Here is a 26,836-nt window from a genome sequence, read left to right on the forward strand (position 1 = left end):
ACCACCAAGAAGCCTGGGCAAGGAAATGCCTCTTTATTGGTGCTGGAGGTGTTCCCGGGGAGTCAGATCACGGGACCTTCATTGGGACCCTTGCCCTCAGCTACTTCCTCCTGCGGGGGATACTCTGTCCCAAGGGCACCTCTTCTATCAGCTTCTGTAGAAGGAGAGAGAAGATGATGATACTGGAAGCCTGGGGCTCAGACACAGTCTGGACAGGGGACTTCTAGAGAGTGGGGTCAGAGGTGAGGCTGGGGGAGGCTTTACCTGTAACAAGCGGGCGTGGTAGGTGGCGGCATCCTCCCCAGGCAGCGGCTGGGGGCGCACATGCAGGTAGCGCTCGGCAGCCGTCTCCAGCTCCTCCACCTCATACAGGCTGGCTGGGTCCAGTGAGTGGGCGTTGATGAGGCTCACAAGGTACTCTTTGTAGTGCGCCCTGGGGAGATGAGAGGGTGGAATATTGTTCTTCTGAAGTTTGACTGATATCAACTGAGTGTGTCCAGCACTGTGCTGGGCACTAGCATACTCAGATGAACAAGACCGACACCCCTCGCCAGTTGCTCTTGTGGGCCCTTGCCAATCTGTGCACACCACCTTTCTGTGCCCTCGCCTAGAGAGGCCCCTCCCTCCCACTTCTTGCAGGACCTACTGCTTGCAGAGACCCACTCTTCTGCCCAGGCACACCCCCAGTGCTCCTGTGCCGCCGACGCCGTGCTCCACGCCCTGCCTGGCACTCACTGGCAGAGGCCGGCATAGCCAGCAGGAGTCTCCTTGCCGCAGGCTTCGTCCCGGAACCCGTTGGGAACTTCCTTCTGCTCCATCACTCGGCAGCCACCTAGGGGTAAGGGAAGGAAGGGTCCCTTTGTCTGGAGGGGGCCACTGACCACGAAGGCCCAGGAGAACTAGGATATGGATGGAGGCACGGGAGGTAGCCTCTAGGGAGGGGACTGAGGACAGGAGCCCCTGCTCTAACAGCTGTGCCAGAGATGCCACCGTGCAGACCACTTCCGACACAGAAGCAGGGACCTTGCTGTCCCTGCTTTTAGCCAAGCTGACTTCTGGCCCATATAATCATATACTCCCTTGAGACAGCTCTTTTGGTTGTGATTTAGCTCTTGCGAGGTTAGCTTATTCTGTGAAGGTCTTACTCTACACAGATGGTAAGAAGTGGGGCAGATTAGAATCATATATAACATCTTTCTGTTGCCCTCATGGAACCTAAAACAGTGCAACTAGTAAGTCTTTAATTAAATAGTCATTGAGTTAACTAATGAATCGCTATCCTTTGGGAATGGGAGAATAAAATTAGCATCGAGGTGCCAGGCGCTTGAATGTGGCCTCACATAAAACAGCTTGGCTGCAAGGTGGATATGGTCCCCACTTTACAGAGGAAGAAACAAGCCTGGGGAGGCTGAGTCACCAAAGAGCACAACAAGCAAGCACAGGATGGGCCTGCGTCCTGGTCCAACCCCAGACCCAAGCCTCGCCTTCATCCATCACACAGGGGGAGCCCAGCCCCTCCTCTTGCCTTCTCCCAGGCCCAACACTCACCTCCAGGCACTGCCCGGGCCCCCGCTGGGGGCTCTGTGTTGAACATGACGTTATTGTCCTGAGGAGGGCAGAAGGATGGGCGTTAGCTTCCCTTGGTGCCAGCCTGCTGGATTTCTCGGCATCCAGGCCTTTCCCTTCCTGCCACCCTGTGCCCTGCCTCCTCTCCTGGGTGACTGGCAAACCAGCCAGGCTGGCCACCCCTGACCTGAAGCAGCTTCTGGAGCCGAGGAGCCGTCCAGTCCCGCAGGTAGAAGAGGCAGTCGCGGGGGTGGTGGCCATGCAGGGACTTCTTCACCCTGCAGTTAGGGTCTGGACATTTCTGGCGGAAACCCAGATGGGAGAGGGGAAGTTGGAGACTGTTGGGGTCCTGGCCTCTCAGGAACCCCTGCGTGAGGGGTGTAGGGGTGGGGGAGATGAGACATTGGAGGGTCTGGAGCAAGCAGAAGGGGAGAGAGGACAGAGAGGTGCTTTACCCCCCACTGTTCTCTTCTTCCCCTGGGTGTTCCTCAACGGCCTCCACCCCTCACTCCCTCACTCCCGATGGCAGCCCCACCCAGCTAGCCCTTCCATCCCCGTTCTCTGGGCTCACATTCTTGGCGTAAAAGGCATTGTAGCAGCCACTGCAGAACTGGTGGCGGCACTGGGTGCAGTGAAAGTGCATGCAGCCTCCTCGGGCCAGTGCGTACGAGAACTTGCACTTGGGGCAGTCTGCAAGGGACAGCAGGTCAGGGTTTGGGCTGCCACTGCTCCTCAGGCCCTCAGGAAGAGAGCCGCTGGCAATGAGAGATTACTGGGCAAACAGGCAATCTTACCTATGCCATTTTCCTGAAGGTACATCGCCAAGCCCTGGGCCTGGTACTCCGGGTCATTGGTGCGTTTCCAGTTCTGGAAATCTTCACAGCTCCGACCTCGGTGCTGCTCCTCCCACTGCCAGAAGGAAACGAGCTTCCCATGAAAGCTCTATCCTAGGCCCTTCTTGCTGGCCCCTCCACTCAGATCCAGCGGTCCCCTGGCTTAGAGTATGGCACTGCCATCCACCGTTTGCTCAAATCCCAAACCGAGGGGCCAGCCTTGGTTCTCTCATCTCTTCACACCCGAAACATTCACCAGCAAGTCTTGTTTCCACCACCCAAGCCTAGTTCAACCCTGTCCTTTTCTTCATCCCTACTCTGACCACCTTTACTCTGGGCCAGGTCAGGTCTCGTCTCGATTCCTAGTCTCTATGCCTCCACTCCTGCTCCCCTATGGTTCAGCCTCCACCTTGCAGCCAGTGTGCCTTTGAACATGTAACCAACTGCACTGGGAGTGTTCTAGCTTGGAGGTTTGGTGGTAAGGTCGCAGGTGTTCATTTTATTATGGTGTTTTATATGACAGATGCAGGGACTTCCCTGGTGGCACAGTAGTTAAGAATCCGCCTGTCAATGCAGGGGACATGGGTTCAAGCCCTTGTCCAGGAAGATCCCACATGCCGCAGAGCAACTAAGCCCGTGTGCCACAACTACTGAGCCTGCACTCTAGAGCCCGCGAGCCACAACTACTGAGCCCATGTGCCACAACTACTGAAGCCCACGCGCCTAGAGCCCATGCTCTGCAACAAGAGAAGCCACCACGATGAGAAGTCTGCCCGCGGCAACAAAGAGTAGCCCCTGCTCACCTCAACTAGAGAAAGCCCGCACGCAGCAACGAAGACCCAACACAGCCAAAAATAAGTAAATAAATTAATTAAAATAAGTTAAAAAAAAAGACAGATGCAACTTTTTGGTATCAAATATTAAACTTTCTAAAGGTAAATGAGAGAGCATCACCCCTTGCTCAGTCGTAGAATGAAAGGCCGATCCCTTGCTGGACTGGCCTCACGGCCTCTCCTGATCTGGCAGCTAGCTCCTCTCCGACCGCCAGCCGCTCTCACCCTTGCTCTTGAGGCTCCAGCCACACAACACTTTTTCTGACCTTGGCCTTTCCATGTGTTGTTCTTTCTCTTCCAAATACTCTTTGCATAGTTGGCTTCTTCTTAACTTTCATGCCTGAGCTTAAATCCAGCCATTTCAGAGAAGACTTGTCTAACCTCTCGATCCTGTGTACTAGGTAGGTCCATCCTGTTATTCCTAACCTCAGATTCCTATTTGTTTTCTTCATAGAACTCACGGCGATGTATAATTCTGCTCTCTCTCCTTCCCTCACCCCTCCTCCCTCCCTCCCTGGCTAGCCTGTAACTCTTTGAGCCCAGAGCTCATGTCTGTTCTGTTCTCCAGCACACCCCGCGTCTAACAGTACCTGCGGTGGCTCAGCAGGTATTTCCAAAAGGATGGATGTGCCTCACCTGGCGCTTACAGCGCACGCAGAAGGTCTGGTGACACTGGGGACATGTTGCCTCCAGCTGCTCACGCTCGTATATGAAGCCAAAGGAGCACTGTGGGTGCAAGAGCATAAAGCTGTCTGAGGCCTGACCAGGCACCACTCCCCACCCGTCCCTCCGGTCAGCAGCTCTGGGCAGGCCTCTGACCTGGGCACACCACAAGAACTTGGGATCTCGCATGAGCACGCCCTCAGTCAGCTTCTTGTGGAACAGCGCATAGGCATCTGGCTCTAGGCTCTCTCGAAGCTGGGAACAGGATGTGGAAGTGGCGGGTGGGCAAGGCTCCTGTTCAAAGCCCAGGGCACCCTGAGTCCTAGGGACTTCAGTACCTGGATATCGAGGGTGGAAAAGTAGCTGAGCAGCTGTGCATCATCGGTGAGGTCGGGGCGGCCACAAGCAGGGCACACCATGTCTGTGATGTGTTTCTCCTTCAAGGCAATGGTGAAGTGCTGGCGGAAGCAGTCGGGACAGATAGTGCACTCACAGGAGGTCAGAGCCTGCATCTGGTGGAGGGGAAGGGAAGGGAGGGAAGAGGGTAAGAAGCTACAGTTGCCAGCTGAGGGGGGGCAGTAGCCAGGTGTCTGCTATGAAACCGGGGTCTAATTAACAACTGGGCGGGCAACCTAAATGTCTGAAGACCTTCAGATGGAAAAAAACAGACAATGGTGAGACCTAAGGTAAACGGAAGAATGCCCTCTAAAGGCATCCACATTCAATTAAAAGCAAACACACAATAACTGAATCACTTTGCTGTACACCTGAAACTAACACAGCATTGTAGATCAACTATACTCCAGTAGAAAATAAAAATTTTTTAAAAGTTAATTTAAAAAGGAAAAAAAAGCCGGGGGTGGGGTGGCGGGTGGTGGTGGTGGTGGATTCCCTGGTGGTCCAGTGGGTAGGACTCCGCACTTTCACTGACAAGGGCCCGGGTTCAATCCCTCGTTGGGGAACTAAGATCCTGAAAGCTGTGTGGCGTGGCCAAAAAAAAAGCAAACACAAACAACATCCTTGAAATGACAAAACTATAGCAATGGAGAACAGACTAGTGGCTGCCATATGACAGGAGGAGGGGAAGAAGGTTCCAACTATAAAGCGGTAGCACAAGGGGGTTGCATTGTGGTATCTTGATTGTGGTGGTGGTTACATGAATCTACATGTGGGGTCAAATGGCATACAACTACACACATACACACTGATGCACAAAATGAACAAAGCCTGCGGTCTAGCTGACATTGTACCAATATCTATTTCTTGGTCTTGATATTGCACTATGATTATACAAGATGTCACCATTGGGAGGGGGTGGATAAAGAGCACACAGGACTCTGTACTATTTTCATAACTGCCTGTGACTCTACAATTATTTTAAAATAAAGAGTAAAAACAAAAAACATACAGAGCCAGCCTAACTAAACTGGGCTGTATTTTGCCAAAGAACTGCCACTTCTGACCTAGAGTAAGTCAGAAGGGGCTCAGGAGATAAGAGGGGCCTATTCCTACCAAGTGGGTATTTGATGATCACATTAAATAACGGTAATTTTTTTGGTGTGACAGTGGTATTTGTGGTTATATTTTCAAAGAGTTTTATCTTTTAGAGATACATATTGAAATATTACAGATAAACTATCTGACATCTGAGATTTGTTTCAAAATAATCCTATGTAGGGGCTTCCCTGGTGGTGCAGTGGTTGAGAGTCTGCCTGCCGATGCAGGGGACACGGGTTCGTGCCCTGGTCCAGGAGGATCCCACATGCCGCGGAGCGGCTGGGCTCGTGAGCCATGGCCGCTGGGCCCGCGCGTCTGGAGCCTGTGCTCCGCAACGGGAGAGGCCACAACAGTGAGAGGCCCACGTATCGCAAAACATAAAAATAAAAAAAGGATCCTACGTATGTGTAGATGAAGTAAAGATTGGTCATCCATTAATAATGGCTGATGATGAATACATGGTGGGGGGAGGGAGAGTGGAATCCATTATACAGTTTTCTCTACTACTGCATGTTCGAAATTTCCCATAATAGAACATTTAAAAAAAAGAGAGGGAGGTGGCCTATTCTTGCCCTCCCCTTTCCAGAAGCCTTCAGGGGCACATGGGCAACTGCAGAGCAAAAGACAAGATCAGAGACGGGCTGGGGTAGAGTGGGGATCCAAAGGGAACAGAGCAATTCTAAGGCCAGGGGCAGTGGGGAGGGACTTACCCGGTTGCGGGGCAGGGCCCAGCTGCACACGGCACACTCCTGGGCAAGCAAGCGGCGCAGGAAGGCCCGGTCCTGGCTCTGCCTCACAGCTTCTACCACATCCCCCAACTCATAGTTCCTGGGTGTTTCCTGCAGCAGCGCCAGCGCCAGCTCTGCCCGGCCCCAGCTGGGGAGTGCATGGACTGCCAAAAGCCGTCTGACCAGGCTCTGCAAGGCGATTCAGGTGGAGAGGGAAGAAGTGGCTGTCAGACCGCAGAGAGCCTACCCCTCAGCCTGCCCTCAGCCCTACTAAGTGGGCTCTTCACCTCCTTCCAGCACCTGCTTATCTGGCCCGTCCCAGGAAGGGGTGGGCTCAGGACCACTGTCCCAGAGGCGCTGATGGAAGGGTTCTAGGCGCTGGCGCTGTAGCTCAGTCAGGGCTCGTGCCACGTCACCTCCATGTTGGAACAAGGCATGAAGAGACCCCTCCTCAGGCTCAAAGCCCAGGGACCGGAGCTCCTGCACCTGTGAGTTGGGAGGGGTGAGAAGGAGTGAAGAAGAATGTGAGAGGCTCTGAGATCCACAGCCCTCAATCCTGCACCCGCTCCAGCACAGCTGCTGCTACCTTCCTCCGCCGGGCCCGCACACACTCTTTCACAGCTTCATCCAGGTTGCCGTGACGATCCAGCCAGGCATTCCGGGCCTCCTGACAGGAAAAGGCACCCAGCCTCGGGTCCTGCTGTCCAGCCAGCTCAGCCACCATCTCCAGCACGTAGGGCAGCTCTGAGCGCAGCCACTGCAGGGGCACCTCGGTGCCCGAGTACTGCAGAGCTGAGAAGACCTCCTCTGGACAGGCGCCTCCGGCTTCCCCTTCCTAAGGCACAGTCCCGCCCAGACAGGGCGCCCATCAGGAAGGGCACACCCCACCCACCCTTAGCCCGAACCAAAATGCTGACAGTGCTTGAGCTGTCATGGATCATGGATCACGTGAGCAGGACACAGCATGATGCCTGCCGTGGGGGAAGGGTTCAATAAGAGGCAGCTGCTGCTAACAATGACAGGTTTTGAGAACTTGCATCAATCAACTGCAGCCTCTCTCTTCCCCCACAAGCTTATCCCAGGCCCAAATCCTCACCCGGATCTTGAGCACTAGCTGGAGACCTTCCTCCCGCATCTTGTCTTGGCGCTGCTTCTCAAGGTCCCCACAGGAACTGGCCAGGGGGGCACTGAGGCGTCGTGGAGGCCCTGGTTCAGGGAGTTGCTCTTCCAAAGAGCTGGCAAGGGGCTGAGGGGTATGCTGTACTGGGTTGGGGCTGCTGGTCCGGTTGCACATAGCACACACCCAGCCAGGGCCCGAGTTGCAGAAGGTACAGTGAATGCAGTACCACACTGGAGTCTGGGCAGAGGAGAGCAAAGTAGCCTCCTGCTGGGAAGGCAGAAAGAATTATCCCATTGAAGGTTGGCTGAGGCTCAAGATGGAAATATAGGAAGCTGGGGGGAAGATACCGGGGAACTGAAGGAAAATAGGGGATGAAGAAGTAGAGAATGGCCTGTGGTAACAGGTGCAAATAAAGAGCTGAGAAGGCCAGGAACAGGTTACCTGAAGGGGCTGCAGGCAAACGCCGGCATCCTGAGAATCCACTACCAAGCTGGGAGGCTGAGCCAGCCGAGGTCGCTCACACATGGCACACAGCACAAACACAGCCTCATTCTCAAAGGTGCAGCTCTGGCAGGCCCAGTGACCCCGTGCAAGCTCGGGTTCTACGCCCCCAGCTCCTTGGGGACCCTCAATCCCCAGCCCCAACCCTTTACAGCCTCGGGGCCGATCACAGGCCACACAGAGTACTGTCCAAGGTTCATTCAGCATGGCGCAGGCAGAACAGTGCCAGGGAAGACGGGCACTTGCAGGATCAGGGGAAGAAACAGAGCTGTCTCCCAGGGCCGGCAGGGAGGTTGACTGAGGCTGTGGTGGAGCTGAGGCAGGTAAGCTGTAATGGAAAAGCAGACACGGCCTGCTGAGGGGGTGCCTGGGACCCTTACCCATGGGCATCCCTCATTCCCTGCAGGACAACACATGGCTCCGGCCTTTGCACATGTCTGGAACACTGCCATACCCATAGCCTCTTCAACATTTAAATGACAGCCTAAAGTCCACATCTGGCTGGTAAATATCCCTAACATAGGGTCTGACCCCTATTAGGTGCTTAAAATATTACCAACTGATTGAGTTGATCCTTCTGACTAAGCTGCATCCTCCTACTACCTATCTGCACACCCAAATAATCTATTTTGCTATGACTGCTACTTGCTTGACATGTATATCTATGATCTCCTGGAAGGCAGTAACTGGCTGCTTGCTCTCTATGAGACAGTCTTTAGCACAGAATCCAGCACATAGTAGATACTCAAATAATTTTAAGTTCTCTCAATTTCGCTCCCACTCAGGAGAAAAGGCCTCTCACTTGGGGGTCAGGTGGGTGGCCTGGGGGGCCACAGGCAGGGTCTGGCGGAGGTGATGTGCACGGTCTGGGTGTCCATGGAAGAGGCAATCACAAGTTGGGCACAAGCCCTGCTTACAAGCTAAGCAGTGCAATGTGCCTGGAGCAGAACCACAGAGGAAGCAGGGACCAGGAATGGAGGCTGGAGAACAGGAAAAAATAGAACATCTTTCTAAAAAAGACCAGGTTACATTTGAATCTGCTGTGGAGGGGACAAATCACAGACAACTTTTCAGCATATTTTTTCAACCCAAGGAAACAATTTTAATCTACACAAAAGGAAGATAACCAAGAAGACAGGAAATTTCCATCAGTATGATCTACTAGCATTCCCACCCCCCAACATAGGACAATAATACCTGGGGCAGAGGGTGTGGTGAGGGGGCCAGGATCAATCTCTCTCAGTAAGGGGGCAAACTCTGAGAGCTGCAGTATCTGAGGAAAAAGGACAGGGAATGAGCAAGGGCTTGGGGACAGAGGCCCACAACAGGTTCCCTTTGTTCGCCAGGCCCCAGAGCCCCATTCCTGCCTTCCTTACATCATCTTCAACCTTGTCTTTCAGCAGCTGCTCCAGTGCTTGTGGTTCTGGATGAGTATTCTGCAAACAAGGTAAGAGGAGTTCCCACCTAGAGCCCTGGAACAAGGCCCTCCCTCAAAGCCCTGGTCCCCCAACGTTCACAGTGTGAAAAGTACAGAGAGATCCTAAGTTACTGTGGGGACTATGCCTATGGTTCAGCAGCATGGGAGTCCCCACACTGGCTTTGTTGTTAGGCTGGGACTAGAGATACCTCACCTGTAGCAGCAGGCTGAGCTCTGTCCGAAGCAGCAGTACTTCCAGTGTGACTGTAGCAACTTGTTGCTTATCCGGCTCCTTCTGGCCCTCAGGGAAGCTCAACCCATCTGGCTGCTCCTCTGTGTAGCCATACAATCGCAGAACATCCCGGCCCCCCTGCCACACATTCAAACCAGTCACCGCCTAGCAGGTCCCCTTCCCAATAGGGCTGGACCTCAAACCATTCAGCACAGCCTCAGGCCCTTTCTAGTCAATCCCCAGCCCAGGCTAAGTTCCCTTCTCCCATTAGGGGCCCAGGGGCTTCACCTGAACCGCATCCACCGTACTGCGAAAGACAGGGTTATTAAACTTGACCCCGCGCCAGTACCGGGGCCGCTGAGGGCTGAGGAGGTTGCGGCCATATTTCTCCAGGATGTTCAGGGCCGTGGAGAGGGTGTTGAGGTAGTTTCGGGGCTGCGAGCAGTCAGAGAGCAGAGAGCTGTGAGCCCCAACCCGGCCTCAGGTCCTCTGTCCTCCTCCCAACCCGGGCCGGGCCTCACCTCCCCATGAGCGTTGCAGCGGACCAGGCGTGCAGCATCCAGCTGCAGGTAGCGGGCTGCTGGCGGCAGAGAGGTGACCAGTAGCGGCCGGAGCTGCTCCAGCGAAAACGCCTGCCCGGAATCCTTCCTCAGGGCGCTCGCCAGCTCCTCGCGGGCCGCCAGGAAGGCCCGCTCCTCCTCCTCCCCCGGCATCCTGAGACAGGAGTCAGCCCCAGCCCGCTGTCCGACGGGACCCGGCGCAGGCTGTGCGCGGTCCGAGCGCCGCCAGTAGCGCCTGGGGTCTGGCTTCGCGGCCCGACCCGGTCGGTTCGGACGCCCCGGGTCACTCACGGCACGGTCACTCTTCGGCCCCGGGCCCAACGCCAGGGTTAGCGGGAACAGGAAGTACTAGGAAAGAGGGCGGGACTGCAACCCAAATTCAGGGGAAGGGGCGGGGTCTAAGCTTGAGGAAGGGCGGAGGCCAAGAAATCGGGGGGCGTGGCCCAGGGTCCCAGCCAATGATAATGATAAATAATCCATGGCTCCTCCCCCAGAGCGCCTAGGCAGCAAACCCTGTTCTGGCGTTCATCCCCTCCTTGGTTCAGGCTGGTCCCACCCCTCTCCGGATAGACCCTGGTACGGGGTTACTTTACTCCCCTCAAAGCCCTCCTCTCTATCCGGGACCCCACAGGGGAAATCCCACTCAGCTGGGGACTCAACTCTGGCCGGCCTGAGCCCCACTCAAGCCCCTTCTCCAGTCAGTCTTGAAGATAGGGCGCCCTCCGGGAGGAAGCCCCTGCGCCTTCTCCCTTCCTATCCTCTGTCCCTTCTCCCTCCTACTACTTCTCCCGCCCACTCTGATCCCTCTCTGGCCCTTCCCCGCAGTCAAGCCTTCCTGGGGGAGCCCCACCACTTAACACCCCCTTTCCCACTCTCCCACCCTTCTCACCCCAACCCTGACAGTCCTTGGACGGTTCTTTCCCCCTCTCTCTAAGCCCCTCCCCTTCTCCGAGGGACAGCCCCTGTTCAATCTCCGCCGGTCCCACTTGTCCTAGCCCCTCCCCCGGACAGCCCCTGGGTTTGTGACCGAGTCAGCACCGCCTCTTCTAGTCTCACAGGCCGAGAATGGCAGAGGGGCTCCTTACGGTTTGCGGCCTTCCAGGGGGAGGGGGAAAAGAAGGAAGGGGGTGGGGCTGAGGGGGCGGGCCTGGACGTGGGGAGTGAAAGCGAAAGCCCAGGCGGCGAACAGGGAGACCGGAGACCTAGCAGCAACTGGAGCAACATGGCCAAGCCTTGTGGGGTGCGCCTGAGCGGGGAAGCCCGCAAACAGGTAACGGGGGACCGGGAGGCCAGGAAGGCGCCGAGGAGCCCTCCTAAATGGAGGCCAAACTGGGTGCTCCGAGGGACCAAGGCCGTGCCAGAGAAATCTCCCAACCTCTCTAAGTGCTTTCACTTCTGCCCGGGGATTACCAGATTCCTGCCCTCCGGACAATCTCTGCACTGAGCATGGGCTTCCAGGGAAGTCTGGCATGTGGTGGGGAAGGACTGAGCCAAGTTGGAGGGCATCCTATTGGGGGTGGGATCTTACTCTGGACAACTGAGACCCTTAACGAACATCCGGGTACCGTTCTCTGTGCAGGTGGATGTCTTCAGGCAAAATCTTTTCCAGGAGGTAAGTCTTCTGGATTCAAGCGATTTGACCCAGAATCTTAGGCCAATACTTGAGGGTTGCAACTTCTCAGACTGATCCCCAAACCCACCCTCCATCCGCGCCTTACTTCACTTATTAAGCCTCCATCTAAGATAAGCTCTTAATTATTGATCTCTGCTTTTACCTGTACCCCTCTTAATACCTTCTGCACTTCCACCACTTCCTCTCCCCTCTTTTGGTGTGGAGGGAAAAGCCATGGCCCCAAAGCAGGAATACCACAGTTCTAACCTTGGTTCTGCTGCGTCCCAACTTGGGGAATTCCCTTCAATTTTCAGGGCTTCAGTTCCCTCATTTATAAGTACTGGAGTCAATGATTTCCAAGGGCCCTTCCAGTCCCACTTCTCAGACATCTCACTGAACGTCTTCTGTGATTCCGACCCTTGCAATGTAACCCACAGGCTGAGGAATTCCTCTACAGATTCTTACCTCAGAAAATCATATACCTGAATCAGCTCTTGCAAGTGAGTAGTGTGGACCCCTCCTGCCCCATCCCATGGCCTCTCTCCTCTCCATCCACCCTCTCTAGCTAACAACTGGGCTCCGAATGCAGAGAACAGTCGCAAATGGTGGACTGGGAACATTAGGATAGTGTGAGGCCTGAGCCTAGGTTAGGAGGCAGAGGTTGGGTGGGATGTGTGGAGGAAAGGCTCTGACTCAGGATGAGGGGAAGAGGTTGGGCAGCCCCTGACAGTGAGCTCTGTGCAGGAGGACTCCCTCAACGTGACTGACATGACTTCTCTCCGGGCCTCGCTGGACATCCCCATCCCAGACCCTCCACCCAAGGATGATGAGGTGAGGCACTCATGGTGTAGGGCTTGGGCTATAAACCCAGTGTAAGTGGCCCTCCAACCTCCATGACTTTTCTAAAGCTACTTTCCCCCTTTTTTCCTTAGATGGAAACGGATAAGCAAGAGAAGAAAGAAGGTAAGAGAGGAAGGGGTGGCTAGGAAAAGGGAAATGGCACACTGACTACTGGATGAGAAAGGGTCTAAGTCCCCTCTTTCTCACAGTCCCTAAGTGCGGCTTTCTCCCTGGGAATGAGAAGGTCCTGGCCTTGCTTGCCCTGGTTAAGCCAGAAGTCTGGACTCTCAAAGAAAAATGCATTCTGGTAAGCCTGGGAACTGGGGGACAGAGAAAACGAGCAAGGCCAGGCCCTGGTCTCCTTCAGAGATTCAATTCCTTCATTTAGGAAACTATTCCCCAAATAGGAAGCTTCCTTCTGTACCTTGGGTTTAGATACCTTTTGTTCTCTATCACGATGATATCCCCAAATTAGACTGTGCTACATCCACCTCTATAACCTGAGAACCTACTGCTGTACCAGGTACAGAGTACAGATGCTATGATACAGTGAGTTGGTTTAAGAACTTGGGCCCTAGAGGGAGACTGCCTTGGTTCAAATCCTGACTCTATCACTTACCTAACTGGTTACTTTAAGTAAGTAACTTAGACATCCTGTGACTCAGTTTTTTCATCTGTTAAGTGGGTACAATAAGAATATATACTTTGAAACAAGCAAAAAAAAAAAATATATATATACCTTGAAAGGTTGTTGTGAAGATTAAATGAGATACATAATACATAGCACAGTGCCTGCCATATAATAAGTACTCAGTTAAATGTACCTATTATTAGGAAGTAGCAGTAATCAGAATAGAGGGTTTGTTGAATGATTCCTACATGATATCTCTTAATGTAGGTGATCACATGGATCCAGCACCTCATCCCCAAAATTGAGGATGGAAATGACTTTGGGGTGGCAATCCAGGTGAGAAAGGGTGTGTGAGAATGCTGACAGCAGGGAGAGACTTGGGGAGTAAGGGATAGGAGCTAGACAAGAACTGGGAGGAGGAGGGAGACGGTGAGTGAAGGAGGGAGGAGATGAAGGGTTGTCTTTGCTTTCCATTCTTTTGTCTCCACAGGAAAAGGTGCTGGAGAGGGTAAATGCAGTCAAGACCAAAGTGGAAGCCTTCCAGACAACCATTTCCAAGTAAGGACAGCTGGAAGGCCAGCGCCGGGGTCTGCAGGGACATTTCTTTGGGACTCCCAAAGCTGGGCATGCCTATCGGATGAAGCGGTGCTTTGGGAAGGGTCTGAGGGAGTACCTCTCTCTGAACATCCATTCCTGTGGTTACTCCTCTTGCTTCTGGCAGGTACTTCTCAGAACGTGGGGATGCTGTGGCCAAGGCCTCTAAGGAGACCCATGTAGTAAGTGGACAGTCCACCAGCCTTTTAGCTGAGGCTGCTGGGGATGGGGGGTGATGAGAAAGTGGGGGATAGAGGTCCTCTTTGTCTCATTTGTGACCTTCCCAATGTGGAGAATATTAAGCCCAGGAAAACTGATTTAGGCTTCAAAAACCTTGACCCCCTTCTCTGTTTGATCCTCTGGGATCCCATTTCTTGGCTGAGAAGGGGCTCATTCCTCAAGTTACCTATTCCCTGTATGAGGAAACCAGACTAATGTCCCAACCTTCCATGGGGCTGACTCAGCTTTGCCTTCCACATCCCAGATGGATTACCGGGCCCTGGTGCACGAGCGAGACGAGGCAGCCTATGGAGAGCTCAGGGCCATGGTGCTGGACCTCAGGGCCTTCTATGTGAGTGTGGAGTAAGCCCCTAAGGGAGGTGGATGAGGGGCGCAGGGGAAAGGCCAAGAACCTGACTGTTGCCCTCTGGCCTTCTTCCAGGCTGAGCTTTACCATATTATAAGCAGCAACCTGGAGAAAATTGTCAACCCAAAGGGTGAAGAGAAGCCATCTATGTACTGAGCCCAGGGTTAGAAGGGAAATAAAAGACCTATACTTTGTGTGGATAACCTCTGGTGTGTGTCATTCATTCAAAGACATTTACTGAGTGTCGCCTATATCCAGACACTAAATGTGAATGAATGTGGTGATGAGAAAGGGAGGGGTGCCAGGAAGACGAAGATGAATTAAAGGTGCATCCTGTTCTTAGGAAGTCATCCTAAAGAACAGGGTGGGAACTGTTACATGCCATGACAGCCATGAAAATAACCTGTATTGGGGAATTTCACAAGATTATTTCCATCTGGAGGTGTCATGAGTGCTTCCTGGAAGAGATGGCATCTGGGCAGAGCCCTTATAGGAATAATCAGGCTTTGGAGAGACTGGGGGAAAGCTCTGAGGCTGAGGTCAGGGAATGAAGAAAGGCACAACCCTTTCTTCAGCTCAGAGCACACCTGGAGGGAGAATGAGATTTCACTGGGAAAATTATGGGTAAATGGTTGGACTCCTTCTCAAGGGCTGGGAGGGGCAAAAACGCTTCCAAGGCATTAAGGCGAAGGAAATTATACTACAGGACATTATGGGAAGGATGGTTCAATAAAATTCTTTTTGACCTTTACCCTCCTCCTTCAGCCAATGCCGTCTTTGTTTCTGCAGTCATTACATTGAGGAAAGGAAGGGCCAGATAACCTGCAGTTGCAAAAGTGACACGGCTTATTAGTAAGTGACAAAGCCGCTCTAGAGTACCAATCCACTCATTCCATAGTTGGAGCCAAGCTGTCCGCTACGTACCGACATTCGAAGCTCCGCGTTTCGGGGAGACACCAGATGAGGGGCGCGGGCACCACCCAGGTGGCACAGCGGGGCCTGTAGGGGCGGGAGGCAGAGGTAACAGACGCAGCCATCTTGCAATCAAGAGCCGAAGTGGGGTAGCCTAGCCAATCAGCGTGCGGGTAGCTCTCTACAGTCAAAGGCGGGACAATGTTGGATGCTGATTTGGCAAAACGAGACTCTCTAAGCCTATCAAAGAGCACCACGTGGGCGGGACTCCAGAAGCCGGTCCGACTTGGAGCTCTGGTTATGTGTCCCCAAGGCAGGCGCAGCTCTGCTGCCGCCGCTTGGGGGCGGGGGAGGCGGAGCTCTGTGCTGCAACATGCAATCCCGGCCGCCTGCATTCCGGGCCGGGTGGGGGCCGGGGGCCGGGCGCCGGGCTGAGGTCTGCCGGAGCCGGCGGGCTGCCTTCGAGTCAAGTCAGCGTCACCGTCGAACCTAAGTGAGGGGGCACGGGGAAGGGCCCAGGAGGGCTTGGGGGCGCTGGAGGGGGCTTCGCGGACGCGAGCTGGGGCCCCGCTCGCCATGGGGGAGGTGGAGATCTCGGCCCGGGCCTACGTGAAGATGTGCCTGCACGCCGCCCGTTACCCGCACGCCGCTGTCAACGGGCTATTGCTGGCGCCAGCGCCGCGGTCGAGAGAATGCCTGTGCCTCACCGACTGTGTGCCCCTGTTCCACAGCCACCTGGCCCTGTCTGTCATGCTGGAGGTCGCCCTCAACCAGGTGCCGCCGCTGGACGCCCACCGACCACCGCGAAACCCCCCAACACCCCTAGCCCAAGGCCAACCCTGGCCTCTTGGCAGTAGTGCGCACCCATAGGGCGGGCGGCACGATTTAGTTACTGACGGCGCTTTCCCATGGCAGGTGGATGTGTGGGGCGCGCAGGCCGGGCTGGTAGTGGCAGGGTACTACCATGCCAATGCAGCTTTGGACGACCAGAGGTGAGTGGGGAAGCCAGAGGCAGAGGGCTAAGGATTATGGGGTGGGGGATGTCAAGAGAGCCCCTCTTGGTCATTCCTTCCATCTTTCCTTCATCCAAGGCTTAGCCACTGTAGAGCTAAGGTACCTACTAGGCTGGGTAGGCGGTGAGAAAATATAAAGAAATGTTATTTTCCTGGAGGAGCTGCGGTGGGGTGGGAAGGACAATAACAGGCTGACACCTGCTGTAACTGAGATCCCCCCAAGTGCTGAAAACACAAAGGAAGCCCAACCAGCAGCTTCTAAAAAAAGGAAGTTTCTTTTTATATATACAGTTCACCGTTTAACAACACCGGTTTCAACTACCTGGGGCCACAAATAGGCGAACTTTTTTCACTGAATAGGTACTCCGGTACTACAGGATCCGAGGTTGGTTGAATCCCGATGCAGAATCCAGAATAGGGAGGGCGCACTGTAAAGTTACCTGCAGGTTTTCAACTGCGGGAGGCTCTGTGGCCCCTAGACCCCTCATTGTTCAAGGGTCAACTGTATACAGAAAAAGTTATCTACGTATACAGTAGTCATGTAGTTGGAGCAAATTATACTGTTTTGTAATTTGCTTTTCTCTCCTTAATAAATATCTGACATCTTTCCATCCCTACACTAATATCTACCTTACCCTATCAGCTATACAGTATGAACATGGATGTACCATAATTTATTTAGTGCCTTACATTAAACATTGAGGTTGTTTCCAATTTTTTTTTTATTACAGACACTGTCCTATTATTACAGTAAATTCTTCGTTAGTAGGGTTTCTGGGTTAACATACAATATAAATCTGGATGGTTATGCCAAAGTACTCTCCAAAAAGACCATCTTAGATTTCCACTCTCACCAGCAGTGTCTGAGCACCTGTTTCCCACAGCGCTCAAGCATAAGTCTTGCACGAAGCAGTCAGGCAGGCCTGATGCCCCCAGGCCAACTACAGGGAAAGGCCGTCACTGCCTCCACGTCTATGGGCTCTGGGAGGCCCAGCTCAGATGGACGGGGTCTGCCCACAGGAGGCTCTTCACAACTCTGATCTTCCTTCTACACAGCCCTGGGCCCTTGGCCTTGAAAATCGCTGGGCAGATTGCAGAATTCTTCCCTGATGCAGTACTTATTATGGTGAGGCTTGGGTTTCAGAGTGGGGAGTTGGAAAGAAAGTAGGAAGGGGGAATCCTCGAAACCCTCACCTGCCCTTCCTTGTCCACACAGTTGGATAATCAGAAACTGGTGCCACAGCCTCACGTGCCCCCAGTTATTGTCCTGGAGAGCCATGGTCTCTGCTGGGTCCCCAAGGACAAGAACTTGTGAGTGCCCCACTCCCTCCACCTCTTCTTGGAAGCCCACAGCTCCTGAGCCTCCTGTTTTTGGTTCTGCCCTAAGCGTCCTTCTCTAGAAACTAACCTCTGCCAAGTGTCTGGCCCCTCTGCCTGCTGAGTTTGACCTCCATGGGGGTTGTTATTTCAGAGTGATGTGGAGGGACTGGGAACAGTCACGGCAGATGGTGGGAGCACTACTAGCAGGCCGGGCCCACCAGCACCTTGTGGACTTTGACTGCCACCTTGACGACATCCGGGAGGATTGGACCAACCAGCAGCTCAACGCCCAAATCACCCAGTGGGTTGGTCCCACAAATGGAAATACCTGAGCCAGGGCCAGAGGGGAGGCTCAGGATCCAATAAAGAGACTTGGGCTGTTGGGCAATGGTATGACTAGATTTATTGTGCCTGGGAGGCAAGGTGAGGGAGAAACCTCAACAGACAGAAGGTGGGGAAAGTCTGGAGTCTCCTGTGAAAGTCAGGAAGGTCTCTGCTGGACCAATCACAGAATGAGAGGAGGCTCTCAATAGATCATTCCCTTTGTTTCTCCCCTGGGCTTCTTGAGCTTCTCAAAGTTCTTCAGGATGATGTCATATAACACAGCCTATGGGGCCAGGGAGGAGTGGGGGTCAGCCGCAGGTCCCCAGTGGCTCTGTGCCCCATTTCTTGCCTTGTGGAGAGGTTGAGCTTTGATACCCTTCACCCCCAGCCCGCAGGGTCAGGGAGTGGGTGGCCTGGGAAAGCTGCCTCTGCCCACCCCTGCCCTCGCCTCCTCACATAAGCGTTGCGGATCTCCATGACCATCAGCCGGATATCCCAGTACTCTGCCTCATCCAGTTCGTGCACCAGCTGCCGATAATCACCCTGTGGGAGACTCGGGTCAGGCCTGACTTCAAAGGTGTCCCTCCTCCCATGCACCCTGACCTGGGCCTCACCTACCACGTGGGGCTGCTTAGCCGCTTTGGTCACAGCATCACCTCGCTCAGAGAAATACCTGTGGGAAGTAGAAGGGTGTGGAGTAGGGGGAGGAGGGAGCACAAGCCTCAGTCCCAGCCAAAGGCAGAGCAGTGGGCAATCACTCACTTGGAGATTTGAGTGTGGAAGCCTTCCAGCTTGGTGTGAAGGGTGGTCATCAGCTCAAACACCTTCTCCTGAGGAAAGAAAGCGAGGAGGAAAGTGTAAAAGCAGCATGGATGGGAGAAATAAGGAGGGCAGAGGAGTGGGGCAGTGTCCTCACCTGGACAGCCACTCCAAAATTGTTCCCATCCTCAATCCGAGGTATCTGCAGTTGCAACCAGGTGGTGACCTGGGAGGAGGGAACGGCATTGAAACCCCATTAGCCCCCAACCCAATTCCCAGGTTCCTGTCCTCCTTTGTATCCCTGCTCACGGTGGGTGGAAGTATGCCACGTCTGTCCTGAACCCCAAAGCCTGGAATTCTGGCTTCACTTGCTGTGCCCTCTCCTGCTAAGACCTGGCAGGTGCCATGCCCAACTGGCAGGGACGAAGGAGGACAAAGGGTGGGGGTGGAAGTGGGAGGGCTCACCAGGTTGAGCTTCTCAATGACATCCTTGATCTCAGGCTTCAGGCGCTGCAGGAGGACCACGATCTTCTCATTGCAGTTCACTGGGCCACAAGGAGGACCTAGGAGGTGGGCACTGGGTCAGTCACATGACTGGGACCGTGCCGGGCAGGGAAGAGGCATCCTTAGGGAGGAGCTCCTGGGAGGTGAGACACAAGTCCCTTTCACCATAGTGATACCTTTGTCTTCATCTTCCCCTTTCTTCTTTTCATCCTTGTCTTCCTTCTGTAGGGAGAAGGGGTCTCTTAGGCAGGCCTAAGGCTGATTTTCCCCATATTGGGTCCCTCCTCCCAGCTCCTGCCAACTTGCCTCCTGTTGTTTCTTCCGCTCCTCCTTCTCTTTCTCCTTGACTGGATCAGGCACTGGGATGTCCAGCGGGGCCTTCAGATTGCTCAGGTTGGCTTCATTGAGAGCTGGCTCCTGGTGCAGGGGGGTAGAAGGGCTGGAGGCAGGGGCGGGCTCTCACCTCCTCACTCTCATGGCCCAGCAGGCTCTCCCTTTGGCCCCTACTCTCTACTCCCTGCCCAGCCCCAGTACCTTTAAAAATGCATCCAACTCAGAAATCTTCTTGGGGAAATAGCTCCCGAGCAGGTTCTCTGTCTGTGTGTATGGTAAGGGTAGGGGAGGATGGCGGTCAGAATCAAATGCCCCTCCTAGGCAGTGAAGCAGGGCTGCCACTGCCCAGCAAGGAAGGGCTGAGCAGTGGGACTGGGTAGGGAGGGGTGGGGTGATGACGGGTCAGGTCTTACCTTAGCACATAGGTCTTCACGGAACACATCCACCTGTGGGACACAGGCAGCCCTTCAGACAACTGGCTTTATGGCCAGTCTATTCAAGGACTCAAGGATCCTTAGGGCTGTGTAGGGTCTGACTTGGGGAAGGGTGGAGTGGACCCAGGTGGGGCGGGATTTGGGAAATGAGAACATTCCTGGAGCTGAAGGGCGAAGGGTTCAAGCGGAAACATCCCTAGTGTCTCCTGGGCTGTGGGAGGAGGGATGTAAGAGAGCCGCTGCGACTGGGGAAGGGGCGGAGTGCCCCGTGGACTCCGGGGCCTCCTGTGGTGGCAGGGCAGGGTCCGCTCCCAGTCTGTGTGTGGGCCTGGGCCCGGGGCCAGCGTACTTCCCCTCCACGCCAGCGCTCCGCTTCACCTCACCCCGCTGAACCTCGGCCGCCTCGCCTCTCTCTCTCCCGGCAGCTGGCCGGGCTCCCCGGGCTCAGGTGCTCTGGGCACGGAGGCTCACGAGGGTTCGGATGACTGACCCCGACTCGAGTCGGGGGGCTGGGTGGGAGCGGGTCACGGACGCCCTCAGCCTCTCGGGGCCACGCCTCCCTGATGGGCCCTTCCTCGAACCCACAGCGCTCACCTTGGCTTGGGCTTCGGGCAGGACCCTGAGCGTGGCCATGGCCGGGGCGGCAGCCTAGGGCCGCACGCGGAGCGAGGAGTGGGCACGGGGAAGGGAAAGCGAAAGCAGCACTCGCTCCCCGCACTGCCCTCCTGGGTAGTGGGAGTGGAGGCACTGGAGGAGGCGGGGACAGACCAGAGAAAGGCTAGGAGCTGAGGGGCTCAGGGAGGCTGCCCAGCCGCGGCTCCTCCTAGAGCCCGAGAGGCGCGTTTCCAGCGCCCCGCCTCCCCACCGCCGCCAGTCTTTCGACTCCCCGCCTACCAACTCCGCCCACCCCACCTCCTCCCTCCCTGCCCTGCCTTCTACGCCCCCGCCTCCTCGGCCCCAAGGCCAGTGCCCACCTCTGAACTCCCCGCCTCCCCGCCTCCCCGCCTCCCCACCGCTGCCAGTCTTTCGACTCTCCGCCTACCGACTCCGCCCAACCCACCTCCTCCCTCCCCGCCCTGCCTTCTACACCCCCGCCTCCCCGGGCCCAAGGCCAGTGCCCACCTCTGAACTCCCCGCCTCCCATCTCCCTGCCTCCTCACAGCCCTCTGGCTCTCTTCTTTCCCTGCTCGTCCTGGGACAGTGATTAGCCTTATCTGGCTCTCTTCTCTCTTTTCTCGGTGCTGGAGCAAGACCTGGCCTCCCTTCCTTTGCCCTGCCAGCGTGGACCCCTGGCTCCGCGGGCATCATCTGGCTCAGTGACATTCAGACTCTGGCATCGCCCCATCACAGGGTCATAAGAGAGGGTCAGCTCTCTTATGACCCTTGTGGGCTCCATTCCTCTGTAACCCACTCTCCGCACAGCAGCAGGATTCCACCTTGCTCTTGCTTAAAACTTTCTCGGCTTCCTGTTGACCTTAGGATGAAATCCAAAGGACTTTCCTGGCCCAAAAGGCCTGTCTGGCACCTGTTCCCCTTCAACTTCACTTTCCACTGCTTTCTCCCTCTTTCATTTCAGTTATAAATACCTGGACTTTCCAGCTGTTTCTCAAACCTGTTTGCAACAAGTTCATTCCTGCCTCAGGGCCTTTGTCCTTGCTAATCCCTTTGCCTGATACTCCCCTTCCCCTGCCTCAGGATGTCATTCCGTTCTCAGCTTAAATGTCACTTCTTCAGAGAGAACTCTATCTTCCTTATAAAGGAACTCCCTCCAAGTCTATTAGAAAGCAGCCTGTTTTAGTACCTTCATAGCACTATCTTTCTGAAATTAGCCGGTTTATTTTCTGGGGATAGTGTGGTTTAGACCAGGGACTGGCAAACCTTTTCCATAAAAGGCCAGATAGTAAATATTTTAGACTTTGTAGTGCCAGTAGGAACTACTCAACTCTGCCATTGTAGCAGGTAAACAGTTAAATGGATTAGCGTGGCTAGTTCCCATAAAACTTTATTTATGGACACTGGCATTTGAATTTCATGTAATGTTCACCTGTCAAGAAATATTCTTAATTTGATTTTTTTTCAACCATTAAAATTGTAAAACCATTTCTTAGATCTCAGGCCATTCAAACACTGGCCACAGGAGGGCTGTTGTTTGCTGATCCCCGACTTAGAACACAGACAACAGACCCATAATGCCTGGGTTAATAATTCTGGCTCCGATATTTACTAGTTGTGAAAAAGTTACTTAAACTCTGTGCCTCCATTTTCACAAGTGTACAATTGGAACGCTACCAGCCCTAGCTCATAGTGTTGTGAGGGCTAAATATGCGCGAATTTATAGACACTTAGAATGGTGCCCAACACACAGTAAGCACAAGTGTTTGCTGTTATTATTTATGAGTTTATCATCAGACAGTAACCCATGGGCCCCCAAACAGCAGAAACCTTGTCTTTCTTATTCACATTGGCTTAATGAACATCTTTTAAGTAAATGAGCACATATAGACTCCCTACGGGAAGACAGGGTAGGAAGCGACTGTGAGTAGGGTGCCCAGATAGGCAGGCTCCTGAGGATGGCAGAGGGGGATTCAATGCTGGAGGCAGGGAAAACAAATCAACCAGGCTGGAGATGGAGCATCTGCTCAGTGGGAATGCCACCCATACCTAAGGGCACTGCTACCCGACCTGGCAGTGCCAGTCCTTGACATCAGAGCCCCAAAGAGCTTGATGTCTGCAGGGACTAGGAGACTGAAAGAACAGGAGGGATAGCGATCAAGCACAAGGGCATTCAAGGTCAGCGACAGCAAGGTCTTGCTGAGGAAACCTGGCGACCATCACACTCTCTTCTTACCCTTCCCACCCTTTGCAGGTCCCGCCAGCCCAATGATGAGCGGAGCCAGAGCCAGGCCTAAAGTGCCTTTATTTCTTTCAGTTATGCTTGTGGCTGGAGTGGGGGTGAGGGAAGAGCCCATGGCCCGGGATCCCCGGAGACCAGGGCTGATGATACCAGCTGCCGTAGGTGAGGTACCAGGCAAAGGTCCCCACCGCGGCGCCCACCACCTTGTGAGTATATTGGTGGAAATAGATGACGGTGCAGAGCAGCAAGAAGTTCCAGAGGCCCAGCAGCAGCACGTTGAGCAGGAAGACAAGGCGCAGGGGTGCGCCGGCGGGCAGCCCGTGGGCCAGGTACTTGGCGAACACTGCTGCTTCCTCGGCCATGAGCAGGCAGCAGAAGGTGAGCAGGAAGGTGTGGGAGGAGACGGTGTAGCCCCGCCACTGGTGGCCGGCCGCCAGGCAGCTGCGGCGGTCCGGCAGCTCGCGGAGCAGCAGGCCCTGGGGCAGAGGCTCGAAGCAGGAGCCCGTCAGGTCCTCGATGAGCAGGAAGGCCCTGCCGGCACCCCGCCACACAGCTGCCCCAACCACCAAGCGGCTCAGGTGCCGGGCAGTCACTGCCACGCGCCGTGTAGCCAGGAACACCACCAGCAACACGAAGCCCCCCAGGAAGGTGCACGTCCAGCCCCATGCTGAATTCACAAACTTTCTGTGGCAGAGAAGAGGGAGGGCTGCTGAGACCCCCTCAGCCCCATCTCCCCACCCTGCTCTACGTTCCCATCACGGCCCTGCCTCCAGTCGCATCTGTCGTTCCCGGTTCTCTGTTTCCTGGGCCCTCTCCCCCTTCTCCCCCCATGCACTTGAACTTGGCCATCTCCTTAGCGGCCCATTCAGCCTTCTAGGGCCCATGTTTCCTCTTCGGCGCTGCTCCTGTACCCCCATGACTCTGTTCCCCTCCCCCTCTGACCTTCTCCTCAACCTCCTAGCCTATTTTTAGTGTCCTGGACTGGCAAGAGCACAGAAACCTGGAGGAGGGAGCTGGGATCCCAGAGCCCAGGGAGCCAGCGCCCACGGCCTCTAGTGGACTCACATGTTGAAGAAGTTGCCATGGCTGGCAAAGATGGTCCGAGGGTTGACATGGAACTGCAGAAGGGGCCCGAAGATGACCACTGCTGCCAACCAGGCATGGTAGAGGCGCCGTAAGCAGGGGCTGCCCAGGAGGCGGGCAGCCTGTTCGCTTCCAAAGTATAGCAGAGCAGAGGCCACCCAGAGCAGCACCCTGACCAAGCAGCCCAGCAGTGCCCAGATCTGGGCCCCGGTCCCCCGCCCTGCCCCCACCGCCGGCCCCCGCTCCATGTTCCCTCCCCTCCCCACTAACAGCTTGCTCTGCTGGGCAGCTGAGGAGGGGCTGATGGGGCTCCCCCTGGACAAGGACAGACAGTGACAGGTGTAGCAGACACAGGGCAGAGCCCTGTTGGCAGCTGGCAGGCGGGGGAGAGGGGCGGGGGGCAGTAAGAGGCTGGGGCGGAGGGCTGCCACGTCAGCAGTGTTCTTGCCTTGGGTGTGTGTCCTGACAGCAGCCTGTGTCCTTCCCTGTTAGTCCTGTGCCTCCTTGACCCTCTAGGCTGGAACCATGTCCTAGTTCATGTTTCAGGGCCACGACCGAAACATGGGATGTTTTTGGCCACAGCCTGTTTGGGTCTGCCTGTCTCTGTTTGGTCAGCCAAAGTCACCCCCACCCCGCCCAGGTCAGACTCTCAGAGCCCCGAAGATCAGGTTCACTCCCAGGTGATAGTGGGTGGTGGAGACACTAGAAGGAAGATCCCCAGCCTGGAGTCCATCAAATCCTAAGGTTGTGTCCCCCAACCAATTATCCTGGGACTTGGCCTCCCAGCCTTACCACTGAGGCTGGACCCATAGGGCGGTGAGCAACCTACCCAAGGGAAGTCCCTGATATTCAGTAACTGTTTTGAGATCCCTTTTTGTCTTCCTTCCTCATTCCTCAAAACTGGTGGTGGGATCTCAGAGCACAGTGGAGGCCCGTGAAGTAGTGAAAGGAATGAGCTAGAAAGGGCACCTGGGTTCTGGCCCAACTCTGTGACTTTGAGAAAATCAACTAACCATCCTTGGTCCTCAGTGCCATCATCTGCAAACTGACCAAGATGGATTAACCAACCAGGATCCTTGCAGATCCTACAGCCCACACCTTGACATAGTCTGTGCTCAGGGATCCTATACCTGAAGACCTACAGAAGCACTCACGCGTTTTTAAGTTGACACAAAATTTTACATTGTAATTTTAAATAGTTGCAAAGGACATAATTTCCAGTGTATCGTATATGTTGACATTTCAAAAATAAAGCTATCTTTATCACTCTTTTAAATATATCCAATGGAATCTAAACACTACTGTGATTATATACCTCACAGTTTTTCATTTAAAAACATGTGACAAGATCTTAAGAGTCAGAAATAACACTTCCATTCTTTCCCCACAGAAATTATCCTAATGTTTTTATGCCTGAAAGTCTTTCATTGATCACACTTCTCTGCCAAAAGGATAATTTGAAACAATTTTTACACATTTCCTGTGATCACAAGGTTAAACTTTTTTTTCTGTATTGAATTTCCTATTTTTTTACTAGTACAAATTTCAAAATTGTTAGTAGTACAAAATGTATTATTTGTACAACAAACATTCCACACAGTTTGATAATTAATAATAAACTAAAATTGTATTGGAAATGCATTTTTTTCAAATGGAACTTATAAAGGTTTCTTTTTTAAAAAATTAATTTATTTTATTTATTTTTGGCTGCATTGGGTCTTTGTTGCTGCGCACGAGCTCTTCTCTAGTAGTGGTGAGCGGGGGCTACTCTTCGTTGCGGTGCATGGGCTTCTCATTGCGGTGGCTTCTCTTGTTGCGGAGCATGGGCTCTAGGTGCACGGGTTTCAGTAGTTGTGACATGCGGGCTCAACAGTTGTGGCTCGCGGGCTCTAGAGCGCAGGCTCAGTACTTGCAGCACATGGGCTTAGTTGCTCCACGGCATGTGGGATCTTCCTGGACCAGGGCTCAAAGCCGTGTCCCCTGCGTTGGCAGGTGGATTCTTAACCACTGTGCCACCAGGGAAGCCCAGAAATGCATTTCTTAATGAGAAGAATAGATGGCCCTTGGGGCCTTGACTAAATGAGGCTTTGAGGACACTAATAATTTTAATTGGCCTCTACCTTTGGCATCCTGGAGGTAAAACAGTTCTGGGTGAGACAGGTTGGCATCTCTGGATGAAGAGGCAGAGGGGGAACGAAAAGGGCTGGTGGGAAAGGAGATCTGCATGACAGTTTCATGCAAGCGGATCAACTGGAGGAAAGAGAGCATATGGAGGCCAAGCATCTGGACAATTTCTTTTATTTTAAAAAATTTATTTATGTATTTATTTAGGCCACACCGCGAGGCATGTGGGATCTTAGTTCCCCTACCAGGGATCAAACCCGGGCCTCCTGCAATGGAAGCTCAGAGTCCTAACCACTGGACCGCCAGGGAAGTCCCTTTATTCTTTTAAAACTACCTGCTTTGCTGCTGAATAGGTACATCTTTTAACCCCTTGCTGTGTCTTTAAGACCCCCCCCCGGAGGTGTGCATCCAGGTTCCTTAGAGATAATGGGGAAGATCAATCAGAGCTGCTCCCCTACTGACCATAACATGGGTCTGCCCTGGGGCATGGTGCCTGACCTCTGCACACCTCCATTTCCTCACCTGTAAAAAAAGGGTGGCTGTGAGGTGGATAAGGTTCTAAGTGTGAAGTGCCCAGATGGGACCTGGCATCAGTGCCCACCAGGTGCTCTCTGGCTCTGGGCTACTTCCTTCCATAGACTGGACCAGCTCCAGGGCAGAGCTGATGTGGGTGTTCCAGGTTCTCATCTAAAATGTGTTTATTTCCTGTTATCTCTACTTCTGCTTGCTGGGAAGTTTCTGAGGTTGGTGAGGGACTCCCTGTTGCAAAGCTCAGTTAACTAATGATTCTGGTATTTCCGTTCATCTTGGGGCATCAAAGCAGTGTTTTCTCCCACAGAGGAGCATATCTGAAGGCTCTGTTGAAACTGTTTTCTTGAAGTGAGAGGATAAAAGATCTCAGACAGGAAGAAGAGAGAGACAGACGGACACTAAGCTAGGTTCCCACAGAGAGTTTATTGAGGG

The 26,836-nt window shown here is 54.0% G+C and overlaps 5 protein-coding genes and 1 long non-coding RNA gene across 13 annotated transcripts; 2 read left to right on the forward strand and 4 right to left on the reverse strand.

Annotated features, from left to right (window-relative positions):
* Window positions 1-11: 11 nt before the first annotated feature.
* Window positions 12-11,023, reverse strand: RNF31 (ring finger protein 31). Of its 7 annotated transcripts, none has more exons than XM_067739349.1 (21): window positions 9,912-11,023; window positions 9,679-9,825; window positions 9,373-9,528; window positions 9,118-9,177; window positions 8,939-9,014; window positions 8,544-8,721; window positions 7,682-8,069; window positions 7,217-7,504; window positions 6,707-6,955; window positions 6,421-6,606; window positions 6,103-6,309; window positions 4,234-4,407; window positions 4,052-4,150; window positions 3,869-3,958; window positions 2,361-2,475; window positions 2,138-2,256; window positions 1,754-1,978; window positions 1,549-1,606; window positions 736-832; window positions 265-433; window positions 12-154 (listed from the first exon to the last, which is right to left on the reverse strand). In XM_067739349.1, exons 1-21 carry the CDS (start codon window positions 10,101-10,103, stop codon window positions 101-103), a joined length of 3,327 nt encoding a protein of 1,108 aa, XP_067595450.1. In that variant the 5' UTR covers window positions 10,104-11,023; the 3' UTR covers window positions 12-100. The 7 variants fall into 7 exon arrangements, 6 of the variants coding, with proteins under 6 accessions (XP_067595450.1, XP_067595489.1, XP_067595479.1 ...); XM_067739388.1 differs by having other exon boundaries at window positions 1,754-1,867; window positions 6,707-6,787; window positions 7,217-7,507; XM_067739378.1 differs by having other exon boundaries at window positions 6,707-6,787; window positions 7,217-7,507.
* A 40-nt stretch (window positions 11,024-11,063) lies between these two features.
* PSME2 (proteasome activator subunit 2) lies at window positions 11,064-14,416 on the forward strand. Of its 2 annotated transcripts, XM_067739626.1 has the most exons (11): window positions 11,065-11,220; window positions 11,530-11,562; window positions 12,000-12,062; window positions 12,307-12,393; window positions 12,495-12,525; window positions 12,612-12,709; window positions 13,301-13,369; window positions 13,524-13,591; window positions 13,755-13,809; window positions 14,112-14,198; window positions 14,289-14,416. In XM_067739626.1, the coding sequence occupies exons 1-11, from the start codon at window positions 11,173-11,175 to the stop codon at window positions 14,367-14,369; spliced, it is 720 nt and encodes a 239-aa protein (XP_067595727.1). In that variant the 5' UTR covers window positions 11,065-11,172; the 3' UTR covers window positions 14,370-14,416. The 2 variants fall into 2 exon arrangements, with proteins under 2 accessions (XP_067595735.1, XP_067595727.1); XM_067739634.1 differs by lacking the exon at window positions 12,000-12,062 and having other exon boundaries at window positions 11,064-11,220.
* Window positions 14,417-14,933: 517 nt separating this feature from the next.
* Window positions 14,934-15,260, reverse strand: LOC137229248 (uncharacterized). The gene is made up of 2 exons (XR_010945614.1): window positions 15,138-15,260; window positions 14,934-15,035 (listed from the first exon to the last, which is right to left on the reverse strand). It is a non-coding gene; the product is annotated as an uncharacterized lncRNA (long non-coding RNA).
* A 406-nt stretch (window positions 15,261-15,666) lies between these two features.
* On the forward strand, window positions 15,667-17,840 carry EMC9 (ER membrane protein complex subunit 9). Its single transcript, XM_067739776.1, has 5 exons — window positions 15,667-15,899; window positions 16,041-16,117; window positions 17,195-17,264; window positions 17,355-17,449; window positions 17,610-17,840. The coding sequence occupies exons 1-5, from the start codon at window positions 15,702-15,704 to the stop codon at window positions 17,788-17,790; spliced, it is 621 nt and encodes a 206-aa protein (XP_067595877.1). The 5' UTR covers window positions 15,667-15,701; the 3' UTR covers window positions 17,791-17,840.
* Window positions 17,841-17,844: 4 nt separating this feature from the next.
* PSME1 (proteasome activator subunit 1) lies at window positions 17,845-20,569 on the reverse strand. The gene is made up of 11 exons (XM_067739766.1): window positions 20,407-20,569; window positions 19,792-19,824; window positions 19,580-19,642; window positions 19,352-19,462; window positions 19,222-19,267; window positions 19,007-19,104; window positions 18,699-18,767; window positions 18,545-18,612; window positions 18,401-18,455; window positions 18,239-18,325; window positions 17,845-18,065 (listed from the first exon to the last, which is right to left on the reverse strand). Exons 1-11 carry the CDS (start codon window positions 20,443-20,445, stop codon window positions 17,985-17,987), a joined length of 750 nt encoding a protein of 249 aa, XP_067595867.1. The 5' UTR covers window positions 20,446-20,569; the 3' UTR covers window positions 17,845-17,984.
* A 2,143-nt stretch (window positions 20,570-22,712) lies between these two features.
* FITM1 (fat storage inducing transmembrane protein 1) lies at window positions 22,713-24,012 on the reverse strand. Its single transcript, XM_067739756.1, has 2 exons — window positions 23,732-24,012; window positions 22,713-23,350 (listed from the first exon to the last, which is right to left on the reverse strand). Exons 1-2 carry the CDS (start codon window positions 23,995-23,997, stop codon window positions 22,738-22,740), a joined length of 879 nt encoding a protein of 292 aa, XP_067595857.1. The 5' UTR covers window positions 23,998-24,012; the 3' UTR covers window positions 22,713-22,737.
* Between the last annotated feature and the right edge of the window lie 2,824 nt (window positions 24,013-26,836).

The sequence above is a fragment of the Pseudorca crassidens genome, chromosome 1, assembly GCF_039906515.1.
Source record: "Pseudorca crassidens isolate mPseCra1 chromosome 1, mPseCra1.hap1, whole genome shotgun sequence".
NCBI classification, from domain to species: domain Eukaryota; kingdom Metazoa; phylum Chordata; class Mammalia; order Artiodactyla; family Delphinidae; genus Pseudorca; species Pseudorca crassidens.